The following is a 12,220-nucleotide window of genomic DNA, read 5'->3' as shown; positions in this document are numbered from 1 at the left end:
TTGGAGAAACACATTGATTTTGTTCCTTGTGCTCTATATGAGAGCTTTCTCTTATTTCACTTCCAACTCTTCTTCAACCTCTATTTTTTTTTTCTCTTTGTGGCCTTCCTTCTTTTCCTCCACCTCTATCTTTGTCTTTGTCTTTGTCTTTATCTCTACTGCTTCCACTTTTATACTAACCCGTGCTATTGCATTCAAGTTGTCTTCCACTTGGTTTTTAGATTTTAGTGAGTTTGTATCATTGGAAAACATCATGTTGATATGATTTTTTTGTTACATCATCCACAACCATTCACATTTAGGTAACAATTATTCATCAAACTTTACATCAATAATATTAATTTCTTGATTCACCTTAGCATTGACTACTTCAATGGCATCTTCATTGTCATTAACAAGATTACTTGTTGGATTCAGAAAATTTTCATCAGCAAGTTGTGTTGTTGGATTCACCAAATTGTCATCAACAAGCTTTGTTGTTGGATTCACCATATTTTCAGCTACATTCTTTTTTGTTGGATTCATCAAATTGGAGCTGTTTATAGTGGGATTCGTGAGAATTTATGTGCTCCTTCTCTTATTCTTTTAAAAAATTATTACAATCATTGTCCACTTGAGGTTGTGCACAGTTGGATTCAATTTTTTTTTTATCTTCAACTTCAATTCCCCCCCCCCCCCGCTTACACTAAAACTCCTCTCAAGAGTATCCCGACCTCATTGATTTTCTTGGCATCTAAAATCAAGGGGAAGAATGGTGTCATCCACAAATTATTTTATGCATGTCAATGCAAATTTATTCTTCTTCCTCTTCATTTCCAATTCTTTAAAAAAATATTCATACAACTCTAGCTGTTTCTTTGACTTTCTTAGCCTCTTTACTTTTCCCATTCATTGTTATTCAATAAGAAAATGAACTTATAGACATAGAAGTTGCTTGCAGTTGCACCTTTGCAATGGATTATCTTCTTCTATCTTCGACACAATAGATGACTCTACAAGTTCTTTCTCACAAAAAATCTAAATTTCAAGATTTTTAAAAATCTCCTTTTAAAAAAAAATCTAGCGCATCCTTTCAAAAACATTACCCATTTTCTCAAGGGAATAGGCTCCCCTCAAGTCCTGTTTAAAAATATTTAACAATACTTTTAAACAAAACCCCTTCTTTTTAATTATTTCAAATAACTTAGAAAAATCCTTTACAAAAAAATCATGACTAATGCCTTTCCACGAAGGCACATAAATAGAGTCAAAATTTATGAATTAAAAAAACAAAATTGAGTTTGTCTTGTTGTGAAACTTTTAAGATTCGAAGAGGAACCTTTGATGATGCTTCGGAAAAAAAACATGAACCAATGGGAGCCACCTTAGGGGGATTAATCTATCCCAAAGGGCCTCTAATATTCCACAATCCTACGGATATCATGGAAATGGTGGGAAAATCATTATTCCATCTAAGATTAGGGTTCGACTTGGCCTAGTTCCCATCTAGTTCAAATATATATAGTGGGATTATCCATGACCTTGATATGACATGAGGAGTTAATGGGAGGGGTGGTGTGGTTCTCTCTTGCATGCATAAGCATGTAGATTGATTTATTCTAAAGAAGATTATTTTTAACTGAATGTGATTTTTGAAGAAGGCGATTGGTATTCATGGTAGCGTAGGGAGGCCCTAGCTAAACCCCCTACATTAAGAGCAATGATTGGGAGGAAAGTTAAGAGGAGGCTAGCTGGAAACAATTTGGGCTCTGCATATATGGATAATATTTATGGAAATTCCTAATGAGAATATTTGCGAGGGAGGAGCAAAGGTTGAGAAATCGATTGTAAATGTCCTGTCACTCCTCTACTATTTTATTTGAAAGAGATCGAGTTGGCTTCTCTAGTCATGAACTTGGAGCTTTTGTAAGCCTGTGGAATTTAGATAGTTCTTTTTTCTCGTAGGTTTTGTATTTCTTTTCATGGTTTCTATTTAAAAGTTCCCTCACATGCTTCTAAGAGGTGTTGTGATTGCCTTTGCATCCTTCTTTATTGTTGCAATCGTTTCATAATTTTATTGGCTTGTAATTTTAGTGTTGAGCCTAGGTTGGCATTCATTATATTCCGTTTCTAGTAGCACTTTATGGGTTATGGTTAGTCCTTACTAGATCTGGGCTATCATTTTGTTCACCTAATTTCTCCACCCTCGAGGATGCTAGTAGTTTGGGTTTCAAATATGAAAGGATATATCATTGGTGTTTATCCTTAGTGGTTGTTATTAACACGTTTCTCTTGGCGTAACCCTTCGGTCTAGGGTCCCCTTCTCAGGATTTTGTGGTTTTCAATTTTTTTCGTGACTTCGTCACCCACTGGTTTATTGGTCGTTTGAATATTTTGGTTTAGTAGGGGATGGGTTTTTTGGCTTGAGGTCTTTGGGTCTAAACCCCATGGTTGTTTTTACCGACCCGGCATCCAATGCTAGTGCATGCCTAGTAAGTGTGAGGGAGGGATCTCACAACTCCTAGGGTTGCAATTGATCCCTACAATAGGTTGAGGAAGCCACTGACACTTACCATGATGTTGTTCCCCCAAAAATGTATAGTAATTCCAAGTTTGAGTTCTATATATAACTCCTATCTCAATTTTGAATGTTTATTTTAAGTTTTTGGTTTTATAATACCATTGGTGATGCTTGAATGACTCTAAATAGGACATGGTTGATGATGATGCTAGATTTAGGTATGTGTTTTACTTGATATTTTGAGGCATTACAACTTAAACTTACAAAAATAAGATGATAATAATACATAATATTGACTCAATTTAAAAAATAATAAAAATAGTAAATCAATTCAGTTGAATTTATCATAATATTGTTTTGATTAATAAAATTACAATTTCTTTTTGATAGAAATGTTATAATATGCATATCACATTATAAGACATCTAAATAGTAGTATTTATATTGGTAACCATCATATTCCACAACTTCAAATTTAAATTTAATTAATAAGAATATAATTAAAAATAAAAATATTTATGTACATAGTATTATGCAATATAAATTTTGGTGGAAAATGAAGATTTTTTTTAGGATATAAATAAAAATAATGATAATTCATAATTTTAACTATGATATTAAAAAAATATATATTTAAATTTAATTAATAAATATATAAAAACTTAGTATTTACAATAATCTCTATGTCAAAGAAAAATATGAAGATGATATATATGTAACTATATGTATTATTAAGTCAAGCCCCACTAGCACAACTAGTTGAAGATGGACCTTATTAGCAAGGCAACCCAAGTTGTTGTGCTAGTTCTAGGAAGAGGAGATGCTAAAAAATATGAAGATAATATATATGTAACTATATGTATTATTAAGTCAAGTCCCACTAGCACAACTAGTTGAGGATGGATCTTGTTAGCAAGGCAACCCAAGTTGTTGTGCTAGTGCTAGTGGGAGGAGACGCTAAGATCCAATCAACTTTTCTCTAGCCACTCTTGCCACACATCAACCATCATAAAAACAGATCATTTGAAAAAAAATAAAAATAAAAAATTATATGTATTATTAAGATTTTAATAAATTAGTGTGAGAGCTCTACAGCGATTAGGGTTCTGAGGAAAGTGTCGACGGCACAGGCGATACAGCACTGGATCTATTCACAGACTGGACCAAATCAACTGTTGAGTGGCAGAGTAGCAGGGTACTAGAGCAGCTCAATGGAATCTCCTCAGGGGAGGGCGTCAGAGCCCTCCCCATCGCAGCACGGTCCTGAGCAGGCGTTCCTCTTTAGATCGGTCGACAGGGAGATACTGAACAAAGAGAACATGCATCAGCATGAAAACAAGAAGACAGGAGGACGGAAGGACAAAGCCAGCGTCACTCAAGACAGAGAGGAAAACCCAGAGGAAATCCCGAAGGTCTCCTCGACAACATGCAAACCAATAGCTAAAGAACGGCCACGAATAGAGCTACCTGGACACAAGATTGACAAGCGAATCGAATTCATGAGGGATCATGCCCTTATTGGGAAGTTTATAGGGTTCTGGCCGAAAGAAAGAGCCTTATACGGATGGATTGCAGCGAAATGGAAGCCCAAAGGAGATGTTACTCTGCAGCTAGGGCCGAAAGGCTTTTTCACAGCAATTTTTTACTGTCTTGAGGACAAACACAGAATTCTGGGAACAGGGCCCTATTTCTTCAACTCAGCGGGCCTGTATTTGAGGGAGTGGATACCAAGATTCAATCCGGATAAGGAAGATCTCACCTGGGCGCCAGTCTGGATCAGAATGTATGGACTTCCAGATGAATATTGGGACGAGGACATTCTCAAAGATATAGGAAATGGACTGGGGGAGTACATCAGGGCTGCAGAAGAAACCAAAATGCGCAGATACACTTCCTATGCTCGCATCTGCGTCTTCATGCGCCTGAATGAAGCCCTGCCAGAATCGGTAAGTCTCTCTCACCGTGACGAGGAGTGGATTCAACCTCTGGACTATGAGCATGTACCCTTTCGTTGCAGGAAATGCCATGCTCTTGGGCATCTATTCCGAGACTGTCCCCTGAATACCAAAGCCATTACTCCTGACCCCTCTGAACCCCCAACCCAGGACGGCTTCACCAAAGCCCCTAGCCGAAGGCGAGCGCACAAGAAACCCTCAAATGGGAATAAGCCCCAGCAAAACAGCACCCATGGCCCAGCTACTAAGAACAGTTTCGAAATCCTCGCTCAATCCTCTGATGAACAACCCCCGATCTCTAAGTCTAACCCTATCCCTCCCTCTTCCTCCTCCCCTCCCCCCCCAGCCTCCCCCTCCAAAAGCCAAACCCCCATAATCATCAAAGATAACCCCTCAGGAGGACTGAAAGAATCGGCAGAGAAATACAAGGATATGGAAGTCGATGGAAAGCTAGACCCCCCTTCAAGCTCAGAGATTAATATGGAAGGAAGCAGTCAAGTGCAACAGATGGAAGAAGAACCAGAAAGCATAGATCTGAATGGCCTAGACATTCTGGAACTAGAACTAGCATGCAAAAAGAAAGCATATGACAGTATACCCGAAATCCAACTCAGCAAGCTGGAAGTGGTCATTTCGAGAGCTTATCAGCAGCAGCAACTAGGTATACAGCCAGGAAGCCATTGGGATGGAAACCTCCCCCCAAAAGATACCAAAAAGAGAGGAAGAAGAACAGATCTACAGAGAACGATCGAGATTGGGAAAATCCTGGTAGACTCAGGCAGGTATGCTAAATTGACAAAGTACTATAAACCCTCTGCTAATAGTTGAACCATGAAGCTTGTATCATGGAACCTAAGAGGGCTCAATAGCCCAGGGAAACTCAGAATGTTAAAAAACATGATTAAAATGGAAAAGCCGCAACTATGCTTTTTCCAGGAAACCAAATGTAATGGCTCTACTTTAGGTAGCATACTCTCCAAAGCCTGGCCAGGATGTCGTTCGGTAGCGGTAGATGCCTCTGGAGCTTCAGGAGGGCTTGCTATTGCATGGAACACTCAAGCGTTAAATCTCTCAGATTTCCACGCTTCTCATCATCTCATCCAGGCAGCCTTCCACATTTTAGGCACGAACATTCATGGAAATCTATCAAATGTATATTTCTCGCAGGATACAGGAAGTAAAACTGCGCTTCTAGACACCATAGAAGCTTTGAACAACAACAGGAGGCACCCACTCTGGATTATCGGAGGGGATTTTAACATGATTACCAAGCTAGAGGAGAAGATAGGGGGGAGGAACAGATTGAAACAAGAAAATTCCCATTTCAAGGAATTCATTCAAAACACCTCCCTCATAGACATGCCTTTTTGCAATGGCAGTTTTACATGGAGCAATCGCAGAGCAGGAAAGCACCAAATTGCATCCAAACTGGATCGTTTCCTTATATCAGATAACGCGGTTCACCTCGGAGGAGACATTGCAGTCGCAATTCTTCCGCACACCGGCTCGGACCATTGGCCGATTGCCCTTCAATGGCAAAGACCAGGTGACCTGACCAGCAGACCCTTCCGCTTCGAAGAATTCTGGCTCTTGCATCCCGAGTTTAAATACTTTGCCAGAACTACATGGACTTCCTTTATCCCACCAGAAGGGTCTAAGATGTATAAGTTCGAACAGAAGCTCAGGTTTCTAAAAAATCACCTAAAGCGCTGGAACAGGGAGACCTTTGGAGATATCTTTAAAGCGCAACAAGATCTAAATCGGGAATTGAAGGACCTCCAACAAAGAGTAACCACAGAGGGACACACTGAAGTGACCTTGGAACAGGAACGACGCATCCACAGACAACTTGAGGAAAGGCAGAAGCAGGAAGAAGTTTATTGGAAGCAAAAATCCAGAATTAGTTGGTTGAAGGAAGGCGAGCGAAACACCAAATTCTTCCACAGAACCACTATTCAAAGAAGAATGCACAACAGCATACCGTTCATTCAAAAGCAAGGGGGGGTAAAAGTAGAAAAGCATGAGGAAATTGAGGAGGAATTTCTCAATCACTTCAATCAGGTCCTTCAAGAGCCTGAGGGAGACAGGCGACAGGCAATTGAAAGAATTACCAACAATGTGCCAAGGATCATTACGGAGGAACATAATGAGCTTCTCCTCCGCCCAATTCAGCCTCAGGAGGTGGACGAGGCAATGTCCCAGCTTAAGGAAGGAAAAGCCCCTGGACCGGACGGATTCACCACCACGTTCTTTCACACTTTCTGGGAGATGATAAAACAGGAAGTCTGGCAAATTGTTGAAGAGTCGAGAGCTCTCCATTGGTTGCTTCCATCTCTCAACTCCACCTTCATTGCCCTCATCCCCAAAGAGGATGATTCAATCACTCCCGACAAATACAGGCCGATTGCTCTTTGTAATGTCATTTACAAAGTAATTTCCAAAGTTGTCGCTAACTGGTTAAAGCCCCTGTTGCCTCTGCTCATATCTCCAGAACAGTCGGGTTATGTGGAAGGGAGACAAATCATGGATGGCATTCTCCTCACGCACGAGATAATACACTCCCTCAAATAATCAAAATAGGCAGGTATGCTTCTTAAGCTGGATCTCTCTAAGGCTTTTGATAAATTCAGCTGGACTTACATTCAGCAAATGCTAAAGGTTTTTGGTTTCTGCTCTATGTGGATTCGCTGGATCATGAGTCTAATTAACTCCACTCAATTCTCCATCCTTGTGAATGGGATCCCATTCCGCCCCTTCAAACCATCTAGAGGAATCAGGCAAGGGGACCCCCTATCCCCCTTCCTCTTTGTTCTAATGGCAGAAGGACTTGGCTGCCACATTAAACATGCCCTCCATTCTCACCAACTCAAAGGCCTCTCAGTTCACAACACCCCTGCTACCTCTCATCAGCAGTTTGTTGATGACACCATGCTATTTGGCTATCCCTCTGTCCAGGAAGCCTCCTGCTTCAAATCCCTGCTCAACGATTTCTCTGAAGCTTCAGGCACCAATGTCAATTGTTCCAAATCGCAGATTTTTTTCTTTCACACGCCTCCTCCTGTTAAGACTGCGGTTGCTCGAATCCTTGGCTTTCCCACAGCCTCCCTCCCCTCCAAATACCTTGGAGCCCCCCTCACTGCCTCAGCCATAAAGCACTCCTCCTGGCGAACCCTCATTGAGAAGCTTGAATCCCGTCTTAACCTTTGGACGCACAGATCTCTAAATCTGGCCAGTCGGGTAGTGCTCATTAAGTCTGTCCTTCAGGCAATGCCCCTTTATCTTTTCTCAATCCTTGCAGCGCCCAAATGGGTATTAAAAAGAATCAGGAATCTTCAGCGTAGCTTCCTATGGGGCAGCTCGGCAACTAACCGTAAATGGGCTCTAGTCAAATGGCCCACAGTCTGCTTACCCAAAGACAAAGGGGGTATTGGGCTGAGAGACCCGGAGCACAGCAACTCCATTATGAGCGCTAAAATATGGTGGCATTGGATCACAAACCCAGAAAAACCTTGGGTAAAAATCTGGACAGCTAAATATGCCAATAACAGACCTCAGGAGGAGCTCATCAGGTTCACCCCCACTGAAAAAGGTTCGCTAATATGGAATGCGGCCAAACAACACTTCCAGTTAATTCAGCAGCACAGTTTTTGGGAAGTCAGGGATGGCAAAACTGCGAGATTCTGGACAGATGCATGGAGCCAGATGCCAAAGCTCACCCACGTTCTCCATCCACCCCCGGAACTCGTCAGGCTGGAGCAGCAGCAAGAAAAGATCCAACACTTTTGGGTGCAGGAAACGGAGCACGGATTTAGGAAATGGAAACAGGGTAATCAGCTAATCAACATCACAAACCTACGGGATATTGAGGAGTTGGAGAAGGAGCTACGAAAAAGAAGCATTAGACACGACGAAGGCAATGACATCCTAAGATGGGGATACCGACCAAAGGGTGCCTTTACTACTTCAGAGGCCTACAAGATCGTATGCAACATCACTACCCCTTCTGATCCAATCTGGAGCAAAATATGGGGTCTTGGATCCTGGCCCAAAGTCTCTTACTTCCTATGGTTGGTAAGCCACAAAAGAATCCTCACCTGGGACAAACTAAGGAGAAGAAACTTCCATGGTCCATCCATTTGTCTTAACTGCAATCAAAATGAGGAAACACTCCAACACCTCCTGGACACCTGCCCCCTAGCCAATCAGCTATGGGAAAAGGCGAGCTTTAGATGTCAAAAAAGATGCAGAACAGAGAACGACATAACCAATTCCTTAAGACACTGGCCGCAGAATCCTTATAAAAGCAAGCTTCTCAACTGTCTGTGGAACATGATCCCAGGGCTCATCTTATGGAGCATATGGAAGGAAAGGAACAAACGCATATTCAAAAACCAGCGCTCTTCGATCGAAGACATATGGAACAGGCTCTGTGGGAACCTCAACGAAACGCTGCTGCTCCAATCCTGGACCCAGGAGGATCTTCCCTCTCTAGACAACGAGAAAGGCATTCTAAGCAACTGGCAACTGCATCTACCTCAGGAACTACACAAGATCGGCCCCTCCAAAAGTAGCATCATAATCAAAGGCACTTGGACCGCTCCCCCTAAGCATTCTTATAAGCTCAATTTCGATGGTGCCTCCAAAGGCAACCCCGGAATGGCTGGTTTTGGAGGAATTCTGAGGAATCATGAAGGCACTCCCCTGCAGATATACTTCGGAAACATGGGTTGGGACACCAACAACTCAGCTGAGCTTGAGGGACTCTGGCAAGGGCTCCTTCTCGCTTGGAATCTCAACCTTCAACCCCTGATCGTGGAAGGAGACTCTTAGATTCTCATAAACATGGCCAAGCACCTTCAGAATGGCTCACAAGCAAAAACAATCGGCGCCAGCTGGAGGCTCGAGGCCAGACTTGAAGCCATCGAACAAGCTCTCCGCAGCAACAGAGCCATTTCCTTCAATCACACAAAAAGAGAAGGCAACAAGGTTGCAGACCTACTAGCCAACATAGGAGTAGAAAATGAGAATACTCTTCTCACAGGAAACACGAACATAATACCAAATAATGTCCAGGCTCAGGAATACGCTAGGCTGGTCCAAAGCGATGCTGCTTCCCCGGATGTGGGTGACACTACGGATAAAGGCGAGGAGCCACATGGAAGCCATGTGATGCCTCAAGCCTAAGACAGGCATTCAATGCGAAACACCGCCAAGGAATATAAGTGTGGGTTCTCATGGACGGCAATTCAATGCTCTGTCCGGGGTTCAGGTGCGACTACAGCGTGCAGTTATGGCGTGCAGGGTTCGAGGAAGCGATGAAGATTTTAAGAAAGGTGATGGGGTGGATTGTAATGTGTTGGTTCGCGCTCAGAATCTGGAGTTTGGTGTTCAGGCTCCTGCCTGGTTTATGGTTTACGGAGCAACAGCTCTCGCCATCCCTCTGTCAGTTGAACGCTGTATCAAGTTTGAAAGGTCGGTTGGGGGCGCTTCAATTCCTCCAATTCCTCCTATTCTGCTTTGTTCTATCCCCCTGGTACTTTTGCAAAGATGGTCAGGCCTCGGCAGTGCCTGCTCAGCCATCGAGGCTCTAGCCGAGGTGGGTCTTCTCGTCCTTTAGCTGCAAATCCTCAATCCCTCTGCTGTCGATGCCTTTGCCATCGAATTGCTGAAGCCAACCCCCTCCAATCAAGCCAATTCATGGACTCCAGAAGCCTAGATTCTGACTCGGCACCTCTGCCTGCTTTTGGTACTGCCATCTTTTCCTTCAGCAGCTACCAGGAAAAATCCCGTATCAACGCCCACGTCTCGGTCCTCTTCCTTGAAGAACCTCAGGATGAGGGCGAGGAACACCCCAGCAAGAAGATGCACCAGGCAGGGAGCTCAAAGGACATCGAGGAAACGCCAGAGGCTGCTCCAAAGCATGCCGCCAACCCACCTCAGACTCAGGCAGCGCTTTCACCCACGGGGGACAAGAACGACTTGGATTCTTTCCCTACGGCAGAGGAAATGGAAGAATATGGTTGGTGCAGGATCATCGAGGAGAAGTCGGACGATTAGCCGTCCTATCGCTCAGCAACACTTGCCCAGGCGCTGCTCAGGTCCTCCTATGATTTTCTGTGTTTGTTATATTGGCCTACTGTATGTTCTTGCTATGTTTGTTTGGTTCGAAAGAAATCTTGATGAAGGTTTTTTTGATGCCCCTGCGTGGGATCTTGATGAAGGTTTTTTCGAGCCCCTGTGTGGGTTGTTAATTTTTGAACTGGTAGCACTTCTGTGGTTTAAAGCCGCTGCGTGGGCGGTTTGGCTTAGTCGCGGTGCCCCTGAGTGGGCTGCTCTTTCTGATAACTTTCAGTCCAAAGTGCCATCCGTGGCCTTTGGCAGTACGACTCAGTGACTGTAAATGTTTTTCTCGTTCCTGTATATAATAGAATAATATAGTTTTAACGAGAAAAAAGATTTTAATAAATTAAAAATAAATATATTTCTATATATAGGAAAAAATCATTTTTAAATTTTTTATTTTTTTAACTTTTAATGTGAGATTAAAATCCCTATCCATACCAATATGAAATAGAATAGATGTTGTAGTGTGCTATCCTATCCTATTAAACATTTTGAGTTGTTAAAATTACAAAAAATAAAAATAAAAATAAATTAAAAAATCCAAAAAAGATAATAATTATAGTTTTAATAAAACATTTTGATTGGGTCAAATTACATAAAATTAAAAATGAAAATAAAATAAAACAAAATAATAAAATTAATAATTGAGTGGAGAGAAATGTAATATAATGTAAACATTTTGACTATGTAAAAATAGAATAAATTAAAAGTAAAACTAACCAAATAAAAATAACCCCATAAAAACAAAATAATAATAAAAATAAAAATGAGTTATGGTATTGAGAACTCATGGTATTGGATCATGATATTGATATAAAATATAACCTATTTAATTTAATGTAATGTAAGTAAAATATTAATGGATAAAAAAGAGTATAAATAACTTAATGAAAATAACTTTTGAAAATAAAATAATATTGAAGATAAAAATTTCCTAAAATTTTGATCCATAATATCCCTATCAAATATAGTATTTTATGGTATTTTTAAGGGAAAAATTAAACTAGATAAATCTTGCAGGAGCCTTTCATACCCTTGCCCACTTCGGGGGCTGAACATGATATTCATCTACATTGAAACCTCAGTGAGCAACTATGACTTATTTTAAAGAGTATCGTTGGGTTCAGTGAAGCAAGAATGGATTTGGAGAATATTTAATTTACCTCTTTCCATTTATATTTCATTATATCTTACTTATGGATATTATTTAATTTACGTTTTTGGATTTATATTTCAAGGTATCTTATTTAGGGATACTGAATCTTTTAAATCACTGGAAATTGAAATGGATATGGATATTATTTGAAGTAAAATGTATCTCTTAAAATTAAAAAGTCAGTCTCCATTAAGGGAGTGGTGGAGTGGTGTCTTGTTACAATTGGATTTTTTATTTATTAAGAAGTCAGTCTCCATTAAGGGAGTGGTGTCTTGTTACAATTGGATTTTTTATTTATTATCATTTTTTCTAGTATGGTGGCACGGGAGAATTGTAGAGATAGGTTGATGGAATTGTAGGGTGCTATCTAGTGGTCTTCTTGGTTGGGCATTGATATATTCTTATTTTTAATGATTTTGTTGTTTTGATCAACTAAATTCATGGTTGTTGCTTTTTTGAAGTTCGAGTTCTCTGTAATTGGATTCA

At 41.0% G+C, this 12,220-nt stretch overlaps 1 protein-coding gene across 1 annotated transcript; it reads left to right on the top strand.

Annotated features, from left to right (window-relative positions):
- Nucleotides 1–3,711: 3,711 nt before the first annotated feature.
- LOC149174934 (uncharacterized) lies at nt 3,712–9,026 on the top strand. The gene is made up of 5 exons (XM_089421011.1): nt 3,712–5,223; nt 5,392–6,330; nt 6,517–6,885; nt 7,411–8,522; nt 8,795–9,026. The coding sequence occupies exons 1-5, from the start codon at nt 3,712–3,714 to the stop codon at nt 9,024–9,026; spliced, it is 4,164 nt and encodes a 1,387-aa protein (XP_089277137.1).
- Nucleotides 9,027–12,220: the final 3,194 nt, after the last annotated feature.

This window comes from Pinus tabuliformis, chromosome 4_1 (assembly GCF_031772625.1).
Source record: "Pinus tabuliformis cultivar Carrire ecotype Pingquan chromosome 4_1, CPIR1, whole genome shotgun sequence".
Taxonomy (NCBI): Eukaryota; Viridiplantae; Streptophyta; class Pinopsida; order Pinales; family Pinaceae; genus Pinus; species Pinus tabuliformis.
Note: the sequence above shows the minus strand (reverse complement) of the source record. Positions and strands in the feature narration are given on the sequence as shown.

Bases quoted from the DNA above. Each gene is read 5' to 3' on its own strand.
- LOC149174934 (XM_089421011.1), top strand. From the start codon at position 3,712: ATGGAATCTCCTCAGGGGAGGGCGTCAGAGCCCTCCCCATCGCAGCAC. The intron at 5,224-5,391 runs GTAGACTCAGGC...TGCTTTTTCCAG, and splicing joins TCGAGATTGGGAAAATCCTG to GAAACCAAATGTAATGGCTC. The intron at 6,886-7,410 runs GTAATTTCCAAA...CCCTCTGTCCAG, and splicing joins TTTGTAATGTCATTTACAAA to GAAGCCTCCTGCTTCAAATC.